The 24918-nt window shown below is 35.3% G+C and overlaps 2 protein-coding genes across 2 annotated transcripts in view; one reads left to right on the top strand and one right to left on the bottom strand.

Moving 5' to 3' along the window:
- Nucleotides 1-24918, top strand: part of LOC137393990 (uncharacterized) — an 80141-nt gene that overhangs the window by 5360 nt on the left and 49863 nt on the right. The gene's annotated exons all lie outside the window — the stretch shown is intronic.
- LOC137394775 (zinc metalloproteinase nas-4-like) lies at nucleotides 10253-14709 on the bottom strand. The gene is made up of 12 exons (XM_068081542.1): nucleotides 14613-14709; nucleotides 14427-14523; nucleotides 14184-14275; nucleotides 13947-14061; nucleotides 13394-13581; nucleotides 13037-13240; nucleotides 12767-12896; nucleotides 12427-12537; nucleotides 12108-12266; nucleotides 11828-11986; nucleotides 11594-11712; nucleotides 10253-10937 (listed from the first exon to the last, which is right to left on the bottom strand). The coding sequence occupies exons 1-12, from the start codon at nucleotides 14643-14645 to the stop codon at nucleotides 10791-10793; spliced, it is 1554 nt and encodes a 517-aa protein (XP_067937643.1). The 5' UTR covers nucleotides 14646-14709; the 3' UTR covers nucleotides 10253-10790.

Below are 24918 nucleotides of genomic sequence, written 5' to 3'. Positions count from 1 at the left end.
TGCTGTTGGCTGTACTTGCATATATTGATGGCTGTATCAACCGATACTATAAAATTTGTTTAGATGAGAAGCCACCAATTTCCGTAATAATTTTTCATGGTTATTTAATTTGTGGATTTTTCACTAAAAGAGTTATTGTACTGGTAGGATATTATTTTGATGACTTTATAGAATGTAAAGTTGTGCACTTGTTGGTAACAGAATTCACCAATGACAAGCAAGTAATCCAAAAGAATTTTGATCAAATATTAATATGCCATAGGTGGAGAATACTAGCTTTTTTTAAATGATTCATATACCATTAGTAGGTCATACATAATTTTATATGTCATATACCGTTAGTAGGTCATATCTTCTAGTAGTTCGTATATCGTTTGGTAGTTTGTATACCATTAATAGGTCATATATCCTTTAATTGGTCATATGTCATTTAGTTTGTCATATACCCTTTAGGTGGTCATATTATATCCTTAGAAAGTCATACATCCTTAGTAAGTCAAATATCCTTAGTAGGTCATATATCCTTAGTAGGTCATACATATACCACTAGTTGGCCATATATCCTTTACTAGGTCATACAGCTTTAAGTTATATACCATTTAGCAATTCATAGAATAACTATAAAGGCGCATCTACTTTTTAAGGACAATCAATTTGATAATATTTGTTATAGGAAACCACAAAGATTCCAGAGACGGTAAAGCCAATGTCAGACTGCATGAACAGGTGGCCAGACAACGTTTGCGCTAAAAAACAATCAAAGTGTGGATATCATTCCCAGGTGAGGTACAACTGTGAGAAAACATGCAGCGGCTGCTAGTTGATGAGTGGACACACAACTCCTACTAGACAAACATTTCTTTCAACAACTCGTATGGCATGATTGTCGCCGCATTTATAAAATCTCAACTCTCAAAAAAGTTTTATGAAGACTTTAACTTTTTTAGTCTGATATACTAGAACATTGCACTGATTTTAGTGCAATATTAGCCTTAGATTGTACAATCTAAACCTTTACTGTTGATGTTTGATCATACCTTTTAACCTATTTTTGTATATTCGTTAAATCAACATTTAAAATAATATCATGAGTGTTTGTATATTTTACATCCTTTTACCAATTTGTTATCCTTCTACTTTGATACAAGCATAATAACACATACCATTTGTATGTTCTTTAGATAATGGAGCATATTTACAATACAATTACATTTCCACTTATTGTAGCTATCTACTCTTGTTTGATAATTGGAAATTGTTTAGACGCGTAACGCCTAGCCCAGTTACAAGGCAGTTCCAAAACAGGGTGATGTTCTCATCGTCTTTCTGACTTCAGCTCTGAAGAATAAACTATTAGTAGAAAGCTGTTGTTTTGGTCTGTGCTCAAAATACTATAAAATAAATTCACATTACATGTATTACTAAATATTTAATACTAAGAGTTGGCTGCTCAAAATCTCATGACATTTTTATTTTGAGAACTCTGCAAGTTTAAATGTTTGAAAATTACATTTGTTTATTGATTACAGTTACAATATTTGTGAACACAGTACAAACTTATTCCCAGAGAACAAAGTGGGACAACTTCACAGCATACTTTACGCAACAACTCAAGAAGAAAATAAAACTTCTAGCTGCATTTGTCGACCCTCTTTTGTAAGACACCAAACATGCATGATAAGTGATCAATGCAACCTTTTTCTCAATCAGATAGCTCGGAGCACGCATGTAGATTTTCAACACAAACTGCTACAGCGCTTTAATGACGACATTGCATGAGCGGGTTCATTGAGGACAATAATTGTCTAAGACATGTTTTTTGTGTTTCTAATCCATGTTTAAAAAGCTAGTTGTCAGGATTCAGACAGGGTTTGGGAATAAAATAGTTTTAGCAACCTGGTAGAAGGCAGGCGTGGGCGTGTTAAGTTAGGACAAAATTCGCCAAAACATTGTTTGTGTAACACTCACAGCATTTAGCCAGACTAATTCACACACCCAAACGCACACACAAAACACACCATGACGATTATTCTATTTAGAGTGGTTCGCAATACTGCAAAACAAACTGGGGACTGACTCCCTTTGTTTATTGAACAAATTTTGCAAACCTGTTTACACTGCGCAAGTGCACACAAATAATGGTATATTATATATCACAAAATTTAAAATCTCACCACGATGTAGCATATCTTATCAAACTCTGTGCAGGATGCATGTAAATTAGATGCACTTTCTCAAAGAAATGTATTGAGGCGATTGACTTCCATAGCAGCAAGTTCAAGTGCTAGTTATTTGCCCTCAGTTCATTACTAAAGACGTTGTGTCATGCATAACGCCAAACGCAATGTTGTTTCAGTATACAGTGGCGCTATTCTCAATCATCGACTTCAGCATGAACCAGTGAAACAACAGGCCTGTGTTATTCTACACTTGCATAAGCTAGAGTAATCCAACATCATGATACCCAGGCTCATTGCTTGAAGACAAATGTGGCTGTGCGTTTAAAAGTATACAAGGAGACAGGATTGGTGAAAGAAAAGGAAGGGGTTGCAAGAAAGCCAACTCCGTGAAAGATGATAAAAAGTTGATATGAACATCATTGGCAAACAGGCAGTTTCTAAGTGGTTCACAACTACACCGAGAATGGCAAAACTCAAGTGAGGTTGTTCTACCTACAACGACTGTAAGAAGACTGATAGCAAGTGGTCTGTGCGGTTCCAAGCTCACCATAAACCTTAGCTGACAAAGGCGCAAAGTAAGAAGGGAATCTGTTCAGCTCAAGTGCATTGTGATTGGACAGCAGAACAATGGGAGAAAGTTATATTTTGTGACAAGTCAAACTTTGCTGTAAAATAATTTGAGTAGCAGTATGTGTGAAGATGTCATGGACCAACAACTTTAGCTGACGAGCAACTCCAAATTACTGACCTTTGACAACAGACAGTGTAGACCTTTCATCAGTTTAATTCTTGATAGCATGAATGCTAACCTATGTTTTAGAAAAGAGATTATTTTCAAAGAATGGGTACTCTTGTTCCAAGATGATAATACATCTTGCCATTGTGTCAAAAATAAAACAAATAGGTTGCTGCTCACAATACGTACAACTATGCTTGATTGGCCAATTCGGAACCAAAATCTGATCTCAATTAATAACCTTTTGCGTAGAGGGCCCCCTGCATAATCATTCAAGAACATCATTTATAGCATTTTCGCTTCCATATTGTAAAATAAGAGAAAACAAAGATTAATATGATATAGGCCTACAATTTATGCTTATTGGCTAAACAAACAATGTGTAACAATGCGGTGAAAAAACAAAAACATATGAACCATAATATAATTCTTGTATATTACTAATGGTTATCGTTGAACCAATGAAGTAGAATGCCAAATGGAAGGAAGTGAAGGAGATCGCTGTGGAAACAGCAACAACAAATCCTCGACTAAATTATCATGTACGCAGCTCACCGCATCACCAAAGGTTTACAAACTAAAAACACAAACAAAAGCCAAAGTAACTTTCACTATTATAATACACATAGCACGCTATTTACCGATATTCATAATCATTATCGATTATTATGTCATCTTTATCGAGATGAATAACCTTGGACTGACGCAGACAAGAGTGGTTATAGGAAAGTTTGTTTTAATCACGATAGCATCTGATAATTTCTTCCAAAACCTTGATGGCATTTAGTGCTCCAACCACAATAGAAACATTCGTCACATATATCTTCCAGACCTTCCTCAACTCTCTTGCCAATTCCTGATACTTCTCTACCTTTTCCTCTTCTATGTCTTTCACTTTCCCCATCTCCTGATACAGCCACTTCAATCAGCCATGGGTGGTCTGGCTCCTTGTCCTTCAATACCATATCTGGTCATCTAGCTTGTATCACATGATCTGTTTGAAAGCTCATATCCCATAATATTTTTGCTTTCTCACTTTCTAAGACTGTTTCTGTCTGGTGGTCGTGCAACTTCTTAGATGTTTTGAATCCACACTGTCTAGATAAATTTCAATGCACTATTCTTACCACCCCATCGTGACTTTTCTTGCACTCTGCTGCTGCTATCAAGCTATTAATATTCTTATTAAAGTTATTACTGATATATTATTGACGTCAAGATTTGATGATGACTACTGCAGCAGTTTAACCTATGGTCACATTCTGTATACTGATTATACTAGTAAGCACCTTGGAGGTTTTTAGAAAGTCACTGAAAAAATGTCCAATCATATTTACTAACACTATCATGAAGGTCATTGGCGGTTGTCTAATAGTTACATCTTTTTACAATTAACTAATAAAAAACAATGAGCTGTTATAAGAGGTAAAATATAAATGAGAAAATAAAATTTTTAAACACAATTTATCATTTTTTGACATGAACCGTGCATCACCCGTAGTCAGCAGTTAAGACAGAAGAGGTTTAAAAAGTCTTCAGTTTAAAACAAAAACTATAAGATGTTTTGCATTCATACCTTACTAAAATATGAGAGAACAAAGAAAAACTTAAAAGTCTATAAAGAGATCAGTCTATTATAAATTTCATTAGACCTGGGTTTAGCGGAGACAGTTGTTATGGTACGAGATCCAGATATAAATACAGCCAATTTTTAATCTTACATTATAAGCTTGCCTCCTTTAGACATTGCTTGCAGCTAATGTGAATTTTGCATCTTCATGCAGAGTTGAGATGAGTTCAGTAACTAGCCATCAGGTTCACTCGATGCCCATTTACTTTTATGGGAGTTGCGATACCACAAACTGTGTAAGCATACAGAAGTAACTCTTTCATTGGATCATCTCAATGTGGTTATATTTGTTTTCGAAAAGTTAGTAGAAAAATGGTTTGACTTAAAAAACCATTTGAAATGCAAGGAAGCTAAAGCATTCACACACATTTATACATGCAACATGCATGATAAAAAATCTGATGAGAGCTAAGTGAACTGTTTCACAAGAGTCTTTATCACAATGGATGTAGAGGAAATAAACAAAAATATTTGAGGATCTATCAAATTTCATAATTGACAGCGACTAACAACAAATACTTCAAAACATTCCCCAAAGGCACTCAAACAAACAAGACTGATGAACCCAAATAAGAGAGTGATTAGGTGTTATGAATGGAAATATTAGACTGTTTCACTAAACTTGGCTGTAGTTACCTTGATGGATGAGAGCTGATTCATAAATAACAATAGAAACATGAACACTCTGAATTGTCATAGACTTCAGCATTACGATATTATATGGAGACTAAAGCACTGAAGTGCCTGAACATGCAAGCAGTTAAATTAATGGTTATTTTGTCTCACTAGATATGATGAAACGTTTCTGACATGATTAAACGTTTGAAGCGTATGTTTTAGAGTTATCCTACCAGATACGGACAGTTATGATCAGCGTCTAAATGCCTTTAATGCTGAGGAGCTAAATGTATTCTTAGATATTTGCTGTCTAAAATATTCAAATCACATTTCCAATCTACCTGACCATCTATTACATTACTACTTCCATAAAAAGCCGCTAGACCTTTTACCAGACACCATCACCTCGCCAATCCACATTATAGAATAGCCTTTTGCTAAAACACCTTTTTCCAACATGTTATTTTACTATTATTTATTTATGTATTTTTTTGTCTTATGGTCTAAATTGCTTTTAGCGGCATTGGTTGGTGGTAATAAAATTTACATCTATCTATTGTCAAAATGTGATTACCATATATAGGCATTGTGCTTGAAGGTGGTTGTTGGTTCTTGAAGATGAGTCATAAACAGAGATCACATAACAGAGTATATTACTCAGAAGGTCATAGTCAAGAAAGGATTGGCACCGACCCACAGCATAAATAAAAAATACGCAACATGATAACAAGCGCTGTCCGTGATGACAAACTAGCACGCTGAGTGGTACATGATTTGACCTTTAATGACTCATACACAAAGCAGGTGCTGCCTAGAAATGCCAGTTTGATGGCATCAACTCATCAAATAGCAATAAAAATGCTCAGATGAAGGTCATCAGGTTAAAAGCTTACTGTTATGGTACAAGAAGATAGACAATTGCTCCAAGTTCCAATTCGTGAACTTCGCATTGCTTCAATAAGCAATTTAATACTGGAATATTGGAAAATAAGATTAAATATTATAATAATATAATTATGGAATTATAAGATATAACTTGCATACTATTCTTAATCCATTTACACTCATTTCCAGGATCAGCCTGTCATTAACAATTGTTATTGAGTAATTTCTGATTTCCCTTCCTAAAAGTTGATATTTCTGCTATAATATATGAAAATTGTAATGCCAAGGATAAAAAGAACTTGCAGACAAACCAAGTGAATCCAGTGAAGGCGGATGACTATGATTTATGATTTTGGTTTTGATTACGACTATGATTTTTGTTTTAGAATATTCGTATTTTATATTTAGGCAAGCATTATTTTAATCTACTACTACTATTCAATAATAGTAGCCTACTCTGGTAGTCAAGTAGACCGTGAGAGAGCGCAGATAGTAACTATCTGTACAAATGTTGTGGTTGACCCAAATGTAGTTACTTGGTATAGTTGGTAGATGGCCAGTCTACCATGCTGAAAGGCACAAGCTAAAATTCCAGAGTCTTTTTTCCCAATCTTCAACCGTGGCTTTGGACAGACAGACAAACACCGCTCTTGTTATAGTAAAGAGTTGTATGTCATGGTCGCTTACTGAGCTTCCTCCTTGATTACTAAAACATGACTAAATTGGGCTGAATAGCATTCCCACCTGAACTCATTTTAAATCATGCCCTCTTATACCCCATTAGTTTTAACAGCGCTGCTACCCTGATACCCTGCTACCTTGATTGTAGACTATGCCTATTTCAATTATATGGAAATATTTAAACCTGTCTTTAATGTTAATGTTGATTGATCAAACAGAGATTTATAGCGACATTGAAATATAGTTTATCAGCAATCATTTGGTGAGATGCCAATTTTAACTAAATATTTTTAGCAGTGATGCTGTCTTGGGCTGAAAAGTAACCCTGCTAGCAAATAGCCTCCTAACACACCTTGATGTCATGTTGAATCAGTCATGTTAAATGAGTACCAGCCTTCACATCAGTTAGAGACTTAGAGTTTAAAGAGAGGAGGGTAGCCCAAACCTGTGCTGAGATATTGCATAACACCTGTAGGAGTACAACGGGAAGGTAGGGAAAGAGAAAGTGCGGAAATAGGTATGCGCAAACTGCATGAAATCTTAAATATACATCATGTTAAGTGCGTAAGGTTAAAACTTGCATTAGTAGAATTTTCCAAAATATATAAACAAAATTTTAAACGTAATAGTTTTTATCTAATATTGACAAACCAAACAAATGATTTACATCTCTTAGGAAACATGCTTTTGTGGGTCCGTCGACACTTGCTTCTTATTCAGCGTGTGAATTGTAGAGAAATGTACCTATCGTAAAACCTCAATTTTAACGCCAACATTAATGAAACATCTAATGAAGGTGGAATTGAAATAGAGGATTTACGACAATTGTAACCGCGTCCTTTTGAAATCTGGGCTGCCGCGTGAGAGGTTTAGCTATTTGTGATATGACCTGCAGATGATGTGTGATGAATAATCAACTAAATCATTATATGAGCTTGTCAGGGTATCACAAGAGAACTAAAAACAACAAACAAGCAATAAAGCAGTCATGCAAACAGGAAGGACTTGTATGTTCTTAAATCAGAGAGTGAACAGGTTTTAGTACTTCACTGAACTGACTGAACAGGTAGTTGATTGGATTTGATTAAACTCTGAGGATCTTAAGCTAAAGTAAATGCTAATATAAGAACTTGTATGGAGTCAATAGAATTATCACTTCCCTAGAAAGTGTGTTTATGAGCAACTTGTTTTAGTTTTAGTGATTGTTCACTGCAGCTGTTTCTCAAATAGGGCTTATCATGGTAGAACCATAGAACTATATGCCTAGAGAGAAAATAATTGTTAATAATAACAATGTTAAACCAATTTATTGATAGCTACACAAATAATAATATATGAATAATGAGGGTGCAGTTGAAGTTCTGTAAAAATGGTTTCATGACAAAATCTCTCCATAATCAGGTCTGTTTAGGGTGTTTCTTGTTTGTACCTTTGCTTGGTACAACTCTCATGGTCACATGATCAGAGATAAAAAGATGTTTCTTCCTAGTTTGCCCAAATCTTATAAGTCTATGCTACTGTATTTCTGTGAAATTTTTGAAAAAAATTACGACAAATAAAAAGTGATGATTTGAATTTAGTTTGAATCTTTAGTATACTTTTGAACCATTAGAAAGCAACATCTGATGTGTAGTCAACCTTGACAATGCCCTTTATGGCCTTTATGGAATGCACGGCACTAAACTGGTTGGCACTATTGTGGTTGTTTGTTTAAACAACAAATAATGGCTGAATAGCGTCTTTATATATCATAATAGATACAATATGATGATATAACTTGTTTTGCAACTGTGACCTCTCTTCACTTTTCAAATCTGAGACCATTGTGCTCAGATTTCTAAATCTCTGATTCAAAGAGTTATGAGTGTAGCAACCGGATGCTATTATTACTATGTTAGTTTATGCACTAAACAAGGATAGAAGTGTCTGAGTACCTCTAACCTCAGAGTATGCTAAGGACTACCTGCTGGGTACATATTAGGTCTATCATATCTTATATAGTCTCTGACTTCCTGGTTAAAACTCAGTAGCAAATTATTAATATATATTAGCGAATGACACTACAGCTAAGACAGTGTTATTAATTACAGATCATAGTGGTCAGAGCCAACCTCCATATATAATACATCTGAGGTTGTTGTTTGCAAAATGAAATCTATAACACATGAGAGAAAGATCTTATAGATTGGATGACATTAATAATAGAACAACTATATGAGAACAGAAGTACATGTATGTGTTTATTGACAACAATAGACTGGCTTCCATAGGATGTGTAAAATAGAAATTTTCAAACATACATAGATGTAGGCCTAAGTTTTAAACAGCAGGGCTCAATTGTAATGATCTGGAAAGAGAATATAAAGCTTATACAACAACATAGCTTACTAAGCTTTATGAAGCTACACTGAAACGAATTAAAATCATAAATTTTAATTGTATACAAAACAATTTTTTATTGTATTGTTTATTTATTCATTATTTACTAATTATTTAATATTTACAGTTAAACACTTTTACAGTTGTTTTATTTTTTTTCTCAGTTTATTTGAACTGCACAAAACACTTTTCTCATAATATGAAGTTTGAAAGTTATAATGGTAACTGTTGTTATATGTTAAATAAAAATTTTTTGTGCTAAAACTTTTTTATCACTCGGGCATTCAGGCAGTTTATATATAAATCTCAGCAATTGTATTTGTATATCCTATGTACAGTTATAGCAATTAAAATAAAGCGATAAAAAATTCATAACGTGGACGATGTGATCTCCGAACCTCCCATTCTCAAGGCGACCAAGCTTACCTATCAAGTTACACGGCTTACAATGAACACATCAGGCATTATCTGGGCGCTGACCCAGACAATGACACGCAGTCATTATCTGGGTTAAAATAGGCAAAGCGACTCAGCGTTACTCGCAATGTCACTAAAGCTTGCTCTCACAGCTTTTATTAGTAAGTTTAGCAATACGTCTACAAGCTTACTCAAATTAGTCATTGGCAACTACATTACCTGCTACTGTTTATAAACTGTTTTTTAGCACCCGTGCAACTCCGGCCATTCAGCTAGTCTAGATGTACGTACACCGTAATTGAAATTGTCAATTCTTTTACAGTGATAGAAGTTACATAACATCTGACTAATAGCCAATATGATAACAAACTATGCATGTGATTGGCCACCATCACATGATTTACATTACTTATTGAATAGTAAATCCTTGAAAATTATATTAACTTTGAACAGTGTTTTTTAGGGATAGGCACACCTGTATATGTTTATATACATGTATATATTATATAGTTAATTGTAATGTAGCAATTGAATATACAAAAGGCAGCATATTTTAACAATAATTGACGTGAAATTTACTTGTATTTCAAAAAGTGTTGTAACAAAAGTAGTTACTGGTATAATTTACCAAGCCTTCTTTACACATAGAAACCTTGAAAACCTAAAAACAATTTTCAAATAACAAAAGCAATATTTAGTTTTTTTCACGAAGTTTATTTGAATAATATAATGCATAGAATATAAAAGTTTATGTTGTGTGTGAATAGAAGTTGGTACAAAAAGAAAATGCATAGAAATTAAAACTAAAAACTATTCAAGCATAAATATGATAAAATTTTAAACTTGAGCAAAATTGTTAAGAGTTAAGCAAAAGAGTTAAATGAAATAGCAAACTGAAACACAAGACTAAAGGTTGTTTGTGGAGGAAAGTATTGCATACCACAGAGTAATAGAATAATAGTCACTGTATATATGTGTTGATTAAAGACAGCAAAATCAAAAGTAAATAGACAAACAAAATAACATAAATCAGTGTCTGAAGATAGCCTGAAACAATCTTTACCAAACAAGAGCATGTCAAGGATCTGAGGCTATAGAAATAAAGACTCTTGTTATAATAAAACAAAAAGACTGAGTATTTAAGTATTAATAGCAGGGCTAAAATTTCAATGTAGAGATCTATTTTAACTTCCTTTGGTCAACAAGCATATTAGATGGCTGACAGAATTTTGATCTTAGTCGGAGTTGTGTGCTCAATATTCAACTAGCAAACGCTACAGGTCTTCTCACAGTTGTACCTCACTTGGGAATTCCATGCACACTTCGATTGTCTACTAGCACACATATTGTCCGACCATCTGTTCACACATTCTGAAGTTGGTTCAACTGTTCCTAGAGTCGCTGTGGTTTCCTGCAATAGTTAATAGTAGTAAACATAAGAATGATAATAATATGACAATGACATGGATAAAATAGATGGGAAACTTAAGCCATTGAAAATATAAATTGTAAATCAAGTAATAGCATGGGAAATTACATTAGTGGCACTATTTGTACAACATTTAGAGCAGGGGTTCCCAACCAGGAAGGTATTCCCCAAGCGGGGAATTTTGAATATACAGGGGAGGACAGAGAGGTGTCTGATTCGATAAATTTTGAACCTATGTCCTGCAGTGTCATGTACGTTTGGGTTTCATTATTTAACACCTTGGTTTTATCTATAGCACTAGTTGCTAATAATGAGCTACTAGTCAGAACCCAGATATACGTGAACACATCTATCCAGATTCTGATTGGATAGTAAATTAGGCTAATCATAAACCAATTCACCGCCATGCCGAAGGTATTGTTGGGTGTTTTATGCGTGCTGTATAAAAATTTATATTATGTTTAGATATGTACAATAAAATGGGATTATAATTTGTATCGGTTGTTTTAAGACATGTGAGTTTAAATTGTAAAGGAGGGTGAATCAAATTTATGAAAAGGCAAACTGGGGAAATTGAATGAAAAAGGTTGGGAACCCCTGGCTTAGAGAAACAGAAGAAACTCCATCAAGAAACTTACATCACGTGTTGTGCAAGTGGAACAAGTCTTCATACAGTTGGTAGAGAGATATTCCTTGTATGAAGGATGATCACAATAGTTCACATAGCTTGAGCAGTACGAGTTCAGGTCTTGGCATGCTACAATATTATCTCCCACGTCACAATCTTATCAAGCCAATAGCACTAGAGAGATTCTCTTACAGTTATACAGTTTACATCTGACCAATAGCCAAAAGGATACCAAACTATGTACCTGATTGGCCACCATCACAGGCTTTACACGACTTCTTACAGTTGTTGAGCATATATGAAGGATTACGGCTACATTCTCCATTTTCAGCCCAATAGGGACAGTATGAGTTCTCATCCGTGCAACCGGCAACAGGTGTTGTGGGACGCACTGTGGTAGCCTCTGTAAAAATAGTTTGTTCAGAAGATTATGAAAATAGCTCATATTAATGACAACAGAAAAACATCTGTAAGAACTCTAAGTTAAGTCATGTCACTTCAACTTAAAATGCTGGATGACAAACCTTGACAGGTGTTACAACTGTATGGACAGTTTTCATTCATGTAGCCTTCGTATTCTCCTGTGCAGTAACCAGCGCTGGCCCAACTCTGACAATTCTGGTTCTTGTCATTACAATTCATGGGTCTGGTTGGCATCGGAGTAGTAGTGGCTTTAATGGGACCTGTAATAAATATTATTATTATTAATAATAACTACTATTATTATTAATATTAATGATAAAAAATTAAAAATATTCTTTACTTAACACATTCAAAAGCCATTTTATCTTCAATAAACTGCAGCAGGTAAAGAGCAATTTTGCTGAATAACTAATAGCCCACCTGTGCCATCACATTTCTTAACTGGGTTCAGACTATCACCACTCTCACACCAGCATTCGCAATCAGGTCCTTGGAATCCCTGTGGACAGCTTTTGGCAGCGCACTGGTTTACTACAATAAAACACATTAAACTCTTGACAATGAAATACATGAGTCACTATTATTGTAGAAGCAGTTTTTTGTGTTGTGAGAAAATCAAGGTATCTGACCTTTACAAACAAGTAAGTCTATGCTAGTATTAATTGGTACAGATACTACTGATATATATTTTTATATGTTTAATAGAAAGCTGGCATTTTGTTAGGACTGATTTTATTCATATACAAACATTATCACTTACCACTAGCGCAGTCATACATTGTATTAGCTAGTTGAATATCTTTGAAGCTGAACCCATCCCTGTTTCCCATAGAGTTTTGGAACTCAGTCTTTCTAGCTAAAATTGTTGGCTGACCATTCTTCGTAAAAGCCTACAACAAAATGAATCACGATGAAACTTTTGCGTACAATAAAATACAGAGAACTGGTTTGAAACATCCAGAGATGATTGAACCAATGAAAATAAAATTATGTTTGATAACACTGGTAAGACAACTCCTGTCACACTTACAGTGCCTGAGTAGTGCATGACACTTGTGTAGTCATATGGGACATCATAGTTGTTCACTTGATCTGTGCTGTATTTCATGAAGTTATACTCGAGTCCACTTTGTATATTTTGGCTCTGTATGTAGACATAGTTATCTCTGTCTGGTCTTGTCTGCTCGTGCTGGAATCCAATGGCGTGCCCCATCTCATGAATCACTATTCCTTTCTAAAATTTTCAATAATAAGCAACTAAAATACAAAGTGTAACTTGTAATGAAATCCTTGTGGAATATAGAGTTTATATCTATAACTTCAAATACTTTGTACTCAGTACTCAGACAACAAAATTAATTTTTTTATGAGCATGACGATTACTTACGTATCTGCAGCCGGGGGCAAGGCTGATGGGTTGAGTGTTTCCAATCATTCCCACGTAGGAAGAGCAACCCCCTCCATTCTGGAATCTAACTTTGTTGTAGTCAGAACTGGTGGCAGGTACAAACCTTAGACAGGTGTATTTGTGGTAATCATTTATGGCTGCTGTTATGGTGGATCTGTCACTGGCAGCTGGAAACATAAACTAACTTTATGAACATAAAATCGAAATAGCAAACTTTGCTATGTCAAAAGTTTGTTGTTGAGAGACAGATATTTACTTTCTGATTTCAAATCATGCAAAGCGTATCTAAAGGTGTTCAACCTGGTTCTGTCACTTTTCCATTCGACTTTATGAAATACTGGATTATGATTAGTTAAGACAAAATAGATGGAACTCATTCTATTTCTGTTTAAGTACCAATATTTCGATGTTATTCAAGTCGTACAAAATTCGTGAGAAATATGGAAACTCTACTCTGATTATCGTAATTTGGTAGTTGTGACTTGATAATGAAGTAATATGAAGTAAAAGTGTTCAAATTATTTTAACTTACAAAATTCATAAGACATCTCATACGGAATTCTTTGGTTGGTCCATCTGTAGCTTTCTGCTCTGATAGCCTTTCTCTTCTTCCTGCTAGACTCGTCAGCATCTATGGGTACCATATCCTGTAGAGGAGAAACATACCTTCATGTGCGACACACCCTACTAAACCTTAAACCTCATGTACTTGCTTGAGTGACATTCATTAGCAGGTGCTCTCTATAATATAAAATATATATTTACTAACCTCAACCATTTTATTGTAAGTATCCATCTTGTAGAGCATGTCCAACTCCACCATGACTGTCTTGTTATCCTGCATTATCTCAAACATCTTTGCTGTTAACAGAGTGATAATTATATTTTTGCAATACGCAAACATCTACACAATTATGGTAAAATATTTCAAGTGTTTTTTATATTTGAAGGCTTAATTTGACTAAAAATAATTTAACTGTCGTTATTACTCTGTAAAGTAAATGTTACTTACACATGGAGCCGTTAGATCCAGCTTTTATAATGGCATCATCTATACTCATCTGTTTACCATCTATCATCATGGCAGACACACACCACGCTGTCGACAGCTGAAACATACCAATCATGGTCAAACCTGTATGGAATCAATCTATTAGAGAAATGAGTTGTTGGTAAAGGAAGCAGTAGTTGAACTCACCAGTGCTACTGTTAATACTCTAATATTATACATTATTTTACAACTACTGTTATTATAGTAGTTAGTAAATGTTATGCTTTGTTAGCTGACTCCTTCGCTGACAAATGATAATTTCTACTGCAGATCCTGCGCTTATATATACCCACTACCAGTAACCTTTGACCCTTTGACTCGGGACTTAGTCTGACGCATTTGATGATTCAGTAGTATACAATGACATAAAAATGCATAATCATATTCTCTAAGTAAATATATGAGGAATTTCAAAGACAAGTCTTTGCAAACACAATGAAGTGATTTAAAGCAGCCATCATAAGTGCCCGGGTCAACTCATTGATATGACTTATTAACTGTGAGAACTCACATATGCAGAAGGTGTAGAAGGTATGTATTCCAAGGCTGCTGCCCCTCGGTTTTTGACTGGCACCAATTAAGATGGAATTTTCTAAGCACAGTTTTATCTTTAGAAGTAAAATACGTACTACGATGCTTTGAGATTTAGTTGGAGTACTCATGCAAAGTTCTGACATCAGCATTCCAACCAAAAAGGTCACAAGTGCAATGAATGACTATTCTAATTAAAATTCACATCGGAATATGCCTTAACTTTTAATAAATTTAATAATATAGCCACTATTAGTAACCTTATACTCTGTGACTCAGGGCTAAGTCTCAGGCTTCTCGATGATTTGCGTAAACATGAGGAAGTTGCAACGTATATTCTTTTCAAACACAATGAAATAATTCAAAACAACTATAAAACATGTACTGGTTAACACCAGGGGATATAGCTATATAGCATGTACAAGTATTATAGCTATGTTACATGTGACACAGATATACATGTATATCTATGTATGTATATCTATGCCACTGTGTAACATATATACATTAAATATATATATGTGTATATAAATAATCAATCTTTTTCAAATAATACATCTCTGAGTTTATTTTGGGTTTTGCCTAACAAAGTTCTAACGCAAAACACATGTTTATTCCTATATAAGACCTGAAAATTCTGCTATGGTACAAAAACACCAAATAGAAAATTAGTTAACATTGTCTATAAATGATAGTGTTAATCAAACCAAGTTATCAAAGTTTTATACAGATGATAAATTACGTATAAAGTGTCTGTACTACACTAAATTTCACCACACTACATACTACACATGCATACTACACCACACTACATATACTACACACGCATACCACAACGCACTACAGATACTACATATGCATACCACACCTTCCTACATATACTATGCACACATACCGCATCACACTACATATACTACACATGCATACCACAACACACTACAGATACTACACATGCATACTACAACACTACATCTAATTTTAAGAGTATTCCACAGTGTCTTGATTATCTCTATTAGTAACTACAGACTTTCAAAAGTTTGAGAAACTAGCTGTACAACCCGGCGTTGCTCGGGTAATAAACAAGTCTTTGGTCAGAACATTTATTTGTATTTAACATATAACAACATTTGCCATTCTAACTTTCAAACTACATACCATGAGAAAAGTGTTTTGTGTAATTGAAATAAATTAAGAGAGAAAATGAAAACTACTGTAAAGGCTTTTAAACTTTGTCAAACAACTTTTAAACTTCATATCATGAGGAAAATGTTTCGTGCAGGTCAAACAAATAAATAAAAAACGACTATAAAAAGGTTTAGATGTAAATGTGAAATAATTAGCAAGTAATAGCTAAATTAAGAGGGTTTTGCTACGATTACAATAAAAGATGATTCGGTAATGATACAATTAATTCGAACTGAGAAAACAAAATAAAAATCCTGAACATGTAGAACTAATAATAACAATTCTTGCATAGAAGTGAGTGTAAATAAAAGGTTACTGTTCCACCAGAAGCATCCATGAAAACTTTGAATACGACAATACTGGGACCACTTGATACCGGTACAAATATGAAAATGAAAATCTTTGTCGGACCGAATGGAGAGATAATATCAAGACTCTTCCCACACAGACAAAATAATTGTCTTCGTGAAAAGAATTGGCCTTGACCCCAGATATAGTAATTGAGCCTTACCAAAAATATTTCTTAACAGGGGTATCGTAACGCGTGGCCGATCGGTACAATAATCAGCGTGGGCTATAACTATAGCCGAAATGACACACATATATCCACACACTTTGAGAAATATAGATAAAGGTGTTTAGAATAATCGATTGATGACCTGCACAGATTTTTTATTATTTTTGTATGAAAATAATTTGGAAAACATTTCTGCTTGAAGTGAAGTAATTGTCTATAAAGTAATGATTAGAGAGAGTAGGATGAATAGGTAGTTGTACAGCTTTTAGGTATATCAAGTGATGGCTTTCGATGACACTGTTGACTTTTCACTGACTCTTCAAGATTGTTCCATTAGCTAGTGTCGATGTGAAGTTGTCTACTCCTTGCCCCTTATTAAAGAATGTCTTACGGGTTTATAGGAATGTTAAAAAGAAACAGATTGGACACTTACAACTTGCAATATTTAATTTTTTTTATATACATTAGAGTATCATAAAATATATTTACCATATATATTTTTAGTGAACATTTTACTTATATGTATCATATATTCACATTGCATACTTTTTCATCTGTATTATAGATATGAAGTTCCAAACAATAACCTCAGGTGTTTTGTATAGAGATACTTGCTCTGTCTACTATGGGCTGTAATTAGTAACACTGTCTTGTGACAGTGTTATTCTTGTAACAACTGTAGGGACATTTGCTAATATATATTAATAATTTGCTACTGAGTTTTAACCAAGAAATCAGAGACTATATAAGATATTATAGACCTAACATGTACACAGCAGGTAGTCCTTAGCACACTGTGAGGTCAGAGGTACTCAGACACTTCTATCCTTGTTTAGTGCATAAACTAACATAACAATAATAGCATCCGGTTGCTACACTCATAACTCTTGAAATTAGAGATGTATAAATCTGAGCACATCAGTATCCGATGTGAAAAGTGAAGAGACGTCACAGTTGCAAAACAAGTTATATCATCATATTGTATCTATTATGATATATGAAGAAGCTATTCAGCCGTTATTTGTTGTTTAAACAAACAACCACAATAGTGCCAACAAGTTTAGCGCCGTGCATTCCATAAAGGGCAATGTCAAGGTTGACTACGCAACAGATGTTGCTTTCCAACAGCTAAAAAATACACTAATAAGTTTTTAAAGCTAACTAAACTCCATTCATTGCTGATTCTTTCTATTTTTTCTGAAATTTAATGTATATACAGTCATACTATACATACTGGTGATCATATTTGGGCAGACCTAGTGACGATGTTCATCATAGCTGAGAATATCTCTATCTAAACAGACCTGATAGTGCTAAAAATACAATAGAGGTCTCATTGAGACTTAGTTGCACCGTGAGCCTAGAGTTGGTTCCTTGCAGTTATTTTATCTAGACAATTATTATGAACTGACCCAACTAAATATCGAACATCTAACATTAATAAAAGCCGACAAACATATTTATATGAAGTATGAGGTGCAAACGGAGCCCTGAATATACAAGGCATGTTTCTGATTCCAGACGGCAGTAGAAGTGATAATTTTAAAAACGGTGGAAGAAGACAGAAGTCAAAGAAGAAAATTTTAAAAGGCCTAGAAAGTTTTTCTTGTTTTAGCAATCCAAGTTGAAAACTTCAAGTGATACGCGAGTTTGGTAAAAAGATTTTTAAAGGATGCAATATTTTGCTCTTTGTAAAATCAGGTTATTACATAACAGCCCATCTCAAAGGTGCTATCATAAGGTACTGCAAGATACTGTGTAGTTAATCACCATGGGCTACGTAGACTACAAGTATTACGGGAACTCCGAGGAGTACGATGAGTGCGACGACTACGATGAGTACGACGACTACGATGAGTACGAGGAGTACGACGAGTGCGACGAGTGCGACGAGTACGACGAGTACGATGAGTACGTAATCTTCCCAATAGGGCGATTTAATTGTTTGGTAGCAATTTTTAAGGTTGACGATTTGAAAATTTCTACCATTTAAAGAAATTTCACTATTGGTTTAAATTATCATCTAAGGGCGATTTATTTCACACCTGACGATTTTCAGACTGACTGATACTGGAAGTAAGCTGCACGGACCTTGTAGTCTTATAAAAAGCTCATTCTGTAGCACTTCGCAGACACGGGCATTCGTGAAATAAATGTTTCTAATATCACAAACACAAAGCAGTTTTTCCAAGTTAAAATATACCAAAAAATATTAACAAAAGGTTACAAATTGTTTACGTAATAATAATGTTACAAATCGTCTATTTACAATATCGAATGCACTGGTGATTTTTGGAAACCTCTTTAAAATTTTTGGAATTTTTGAGAACTCTAGGACTACATATACTGCGTAGATGCAATTTAACTTATTGCAGAAAAAAACAGATCTATATAGAGTTGAGCTAAAACTTTTTTGACAAGTCGTTGTTAAAAAAAGAACCTCATAACTTGCCTTACGTATATACAAGTCACAACCTTAGTAGCAGTTGGAGCTGACACTTCCAAAGCTGTCACCTGCTCTTACATGTACCTTATCCTTGACATCAACATCCTAATCACATACATGCGCATTTATTGTAACCAAGAACTGACAAGTTGTAACAGGCATTCTAAAAATGTCCCATATATACTTTTAGAGAAATTTAGCTGATCTGACAGGTTATATTCCCATGAGAGCACCTGTTGCGCAGCATCACTACTAAAAACATAAAATTTTGAATGTTTTGATAATCTGATTTCAAACAGTCTACTAAAGTCACTCAAACTTAACAACTTAAACCTCTGAGAGCATCATCATCTTCCTTTCACTACAACTGAAATTTGTTAACCTGATAACCAGCAGGGTGAAAATTTCCAGAACACTATTTGATGAGTTGATGTCATAAGGCATTTCTAGGCAGCGTGATGACTGTATTGTGTATCAGTCACTATCGGTCAACTTTTGCATCCCTCAGTGTGCCACTTTGTCACTTCTGACATCATTGGAGTGCGTGTTTGATCTCTTTGTTCACATTCTGGATTTGGGCTCATCTTTCCTTTCCTAAACAAATGATGAGACCCTCTGAGTAATACACTCAGTTGTCTGCTCTCTGTTTATGACTCATAAAAATGAACTTACAGAATATTTGAGTAAATATTATTAGAAAGTGTCGGTATTTTTCTATCATTTTTGATTGTTTTTGATGTTTGAGGTGATCTGTTTGCCAGGATGTTTCAAGATTAAAATCAATAAAACTTGATCATGGTTAAAATGCCCAGATCAAGCAAAGGTACAATTATGACATCTATAGTTGTGAGAGCCTCGTAACACTGCAACTTCAATGCAATAACCAACACTGTATTAACTATCGCGATGATAATAACTAGTGATGTCATTTCGCACATATTTTTCTTCTCAGCATTTCAATATCAAGGAAGTTTTGTCGATTTTAATCTTGAAACATCCTGTCAGTCAGATCACATCAAACAACAAAAACAATCACAAATGATAGAGAAATGTCGATACTTTCTGATAAAATCTACTGAAACCTTGTATGAGTTCATCTTTAAGCTCTAACACTGCCTTCAACTAAGAAATACTAACTACATGTATTACCTTTCAACTAAATAGCCTATATATAAACATCATTGGATATTATGTAAACAACTCATTTTTCATTTGCTTTAACACAAATAAAATTAAAACTTCAGAATAATATCTGTTTTATTAAATTTACTTGTATTCTTTCAGCACTATATTGTTAGGCTTTCTGGTATAAATAATATTAAATTATCCGAGTACCCTGGCAGTTCCCTGCGTAATGAGAAATTTTCATGTGTAATAACTACGTGCACAAATATTCTTAGATGTGGAAAAGTGGTTGAGTAGTGCACAGTCCAGATTTGCTACAAGCAGTGCTATTGTCTGTCATTAAACTAACAAGCTTAGCTTTTTGTTACAAGCATTGCTATTATCCATCATTATAATGGCTTAAGCTTATATAAAGAATTTAGCTTCTAACACTGGTCACTAGTTGATTTGCAAAGCCACCTTCAAGGATTATTTTAAAGTGTGCAAGTCTTTCAAAATTTTATGTACACACATCATAAGGAACATCTGATTATATAGTAAGTTTATTTTTCTCTACTTGTACTACATACATGTATCTTGGAGCATGTTCATCATGTACTTTTACACTTCTATTAATATCTTTTTACACATGTATTAAGATGGACATAACTGTTATATTCCAGGATGCAATATTTATTGGCTAATTGATCCACACGAACAGCTGGTCACTATTATATCTGACCTTCTTTAACTGGGTCACTTTACAGTCTTACTAGTGTCTGGAGAATACCTCCTAACTATTCTAAGTGTTAATATTATACCATATGTTCAATTCAATGGATGCATTTGCCTGTTTTTTGCTAACCACCTTGTGTATTTTATTAATATTTGTGCACATTCTTTTTGTGTTTATATTCATAATTTGTTGTATACATGGCACAATCAAACGAATTAAACGATTAAACCAAATCCGTTGACGAAGCTGACGAAAACATCTATCCCTTTGTTGACATCCATATATTCCAACCAGATACTAGCACAATGCCAATAGATGGAGAAGGATGAACTACAGCCGCCACCTCCTCTTTGGCTATGGATGAGACTATGATCATTGAATTGAAGACCAGGCGTAGCAGAGCCCGATCAGCACTCACTTTGATATCCAACAAGTTCAAACATAAAAAAATTCTTATTAGCATAAAAGAGGCTCTGCAGGAACAACTAGAAGAGACCCACAATTAGTTAATTGGCCTGCACAGCGAATATGCTGATGCTGTCTTATCAGATGAGCAGTTCACTGCTCATCAAACGGTTTCTGGCCTCTCGCTTGATGTTTATTTAGCTTTTTGTGAACAGCTGTTTAATGACTCAATAGCTCAGTATGCCAAATTGTCATGCACTTTCTGTTCACGTGACATTAATATTGAATTAGGAAAGTTAAACTCCTGCTTGAAAGCTCTGACCCTTTTAACCAGGCATCTGCTCATATTGTCCCTCTGAAAGATTTGTGCAATCATTTTGAGACATACCCTTTTGATGATTCAGCTAGTTATGTATCAACTCTAGATAAAAACTTACATGTATATTAGACATAGAATGCATGTATGTCCAATCTACGCAACCCTCAATACAAACTGTCCGCGCAGCGTACAATTTCGGCCTGCCTCATTGTCTAGTAATATGCCAGAATCTACCACTCACTCACAACCTCAACCCACCACTAACCCATCAAGTAATGTTGCCTCTACCTCTGAGCTGGAGGGTACTTCAACAAGTGCAAGCAGCACCCTTAGGCCTGGTTTCACTCAAACTGGGGAGGGGACTGGTTACACTCGGGCTAGCGGTAGCTGACCCGAGTGGTCAGCTACGAGGAGACACCCGACACCCTGTGTCGGGTGTCAGGGTGGCTTAGTGGTATGATCTTTGACTGTCAACCATGGGGTTGGTGGTTCGAGCTCTGCTTAATGCCAATCTGACAAAAAGCTCTCAGCAAGCTTTCAACCCTAAATTGCTGGGTCTTTCGGATCTAGACCTTAACTTGGAGGCCTCGTGTACCACACTGACAACGCGGGCACGTTAAAGATCCACCTCTGTCCTTCACACATTGGACAAGTGAAATGGCTACCTGGCTCTGTCAGACTGGACGTGTTGCAAAAATGTATCCCTTCAGGTTGATCTGACAGTTCCAGAAGAAGCCCTTGATAAATGTTAGGACCACCCAAGGTAGCTTATAAAAAACTAGTCCTGGCGGAGTGTTTCTCTACTAGAGAACACTACCAAGCATTGTCATTACATGACAGAAGCATGCCATTATTTATAGCGGTAGCTGAGAAGGAGTTGAATTGGTAATAAGGCACACTGAAACATCCACTCTGCCACTAGCATTTCATGCAACCCTTGGACAATTTGATTTGTCTATAACAACCATGTATGAAGGCCTCCATCACAGGTCATCTCATGAGAACCCAACTCGATCCGAACCAGTGCATGATGCCGTTCCTGATTCAAGGTTCAAATTGAACAAATCACCATTATCTACCTTTAGTGGGGATCGCAGATTGTTTGGGGAGTTTAGATCGATTTGGCGCATATTGTCCACTCAGGAATTTTTTTTCTGATCAAGAGCGAATCTGAGAATTAAAACACTTTTTGAAAGGGGAAGCTTATGAATGTATCGAGTCTACCAATAGCGCCCACCCTCATACCTACAAGTTAATGTAGAAAGGCCCGGATAGCCGTTACTGTAATATGTGGGTCTGAGCATTACGGAAGTGTATTCAAAGTTATCGTTTCTTACACCTATTCGTGAAAATGATATGCATAACCTTGTTAAGCTTGTTAATCAGGTGGAGCTCTGTTATGAACAGTTGGAAAAGATCAGGCACATCAACAGCATCACAATCTGTCAGATTGAAAAATTGTGTAGGCTGCTTCCTGCATCATTCACCTGGAAATGGATGGAGAGGATCAAAGTCGCCTCTATGGATGAAGAGCTTTACTCATTCTCTACATTTATGCGACTTTTGGAGGGTAAAAAAACACAGCTGCCAGTCTGGCAGTTTTTAGCTCTCGCTCCACGTAGTTCATCAGCAACCAAGCCCAATAAAACAGGTACAGCCAGTAATGATGTGCAAGTAAGACAGCCAGCGAAGATTGAGGATTCAAACACACAGCAGCCCACCTGCAACCTACACTTGGAGGGCAACCACGCCACGAAGGACTGCCGGTTGTTTGGAAACCTTACAACTGATGAGAAGTACAAACTTCTGAAGGTGAATCATGCTTGTTTCCGCTGCCTCAAAAAGCACTCCAGGAACAAGTGCAGAGGTGGAAAGTGTTCAAAATGTAAGAAGAATAATTACCATACACTCCTCTGTCGAGAGACTGAAAAAGCTCCCTCAGACAGTTTTCAACCCTATATCATTCTCAGGATAAAACCCCGGCTGTCAAGAACAACTGCTGCCTGGCTGGCTCATCAATCCTACCTATCCAAAATGTACAGTTGTACAGAAACTCAAAGTTCTTGACTTTTTTCTACGATGGTGGCTTTAGTGCTTCACTCATGTGTGATCACTCATGCAGCTGCCAAGCGCATATACGCTCAGAGGGTCCGCTCTCTAAAACTTGACTTGACGACTACAGGCAATGTTGAGTCACAACACAAAAGCCATGTTTATAAGGTCATTCTGCAAACTAATACGGGCCCACTACAGTCTTAGTCTATGAACTTGATGAAATCACGGGTAGGATGAATAAGCTGAATTTGGAAATGCTGAGTCAGCTCTTTTTGAAAAGGGATGTCAGTGAGCTGAACAGGGGTGTATGTGTAGAGCTTTTTTTGGGTAGCGATTACAATGGGTTACATCTTAGGCAAGAACTGGCTAGGGCAGGAAACAACTTGTGTGTGTGTGTGTGTATTTTATTTCATTAATAGTAGAAATATAACATAAAGCAAAAAAAAGATATAGTACCATGACCAAACATGAGCGAAGCGAGTGCTTGGGAGCTTTATGATAAATGCATATGTGCACAAAACTCACGAAAATTATTCATTACCGGCTGTCCCAAACCCTTGTACCAAAATCTCATCAACAAATTTAACCATTTTTCTATGGAGTCGTTTAAGTATGATAACGATAAAAAACACATATAAACCTATTTAAATATGTTACCAAGTCTTTAAAAAGGGTAGACATTATGCTAGAATTTACCAACCTGATCGGATAATACATGACTAGACAGATTACTTTGGCCTAAAATCGCCATTAAAACCTGACAAGCCTTTTTTAGTCAAAATTATACTGGCCAACGAAACGCCGATAAAGCCGTGCGACCGAGAGTAGAACCATTAAATCGTGCACATTTCACGAAAAAACTTGCATATTTCACCAGTCTATGGCATTGTTCAACTGCGGAAAGTTTCTGTAATTAACGCAGAAGTCCTGAAAAGTAATCGTTTCTTTTTTGCCGATTTTAAAATAACTGACATTTTGAACACTTATAATGAGTACTTTGGTATTCCAACTGATGTTTTTGCCGATTTTAAAATAACTGACATTTTGAACACTTATAATGAGTACTTTGGTATTCCAACTGATGTTCAAAGCAGTGAAAGTAAAGGAAATGACAATGATATTTTTCTAACGATTCTTATAAGATTATTACAATAT

The sequence above is a fragment of the Watersipora subatra genome, chromosome 4, assembly GCF_963576615.1.
Source record: "Watersipora subatra chromosome 4, tzWatSuba1.1, whole genome shotgun sequence".
Taxonomy (NCBI): domain Eukaryota; kingdom Metazoa; phylum Bryozoa; class Gymnolaemata; order Cheilostomatida; family Watersiporidae; genus Watersipora; species Watersipora subatra.
This window is presented reverse-complemented; position numbering and strand designations above follow the sequence as displayed.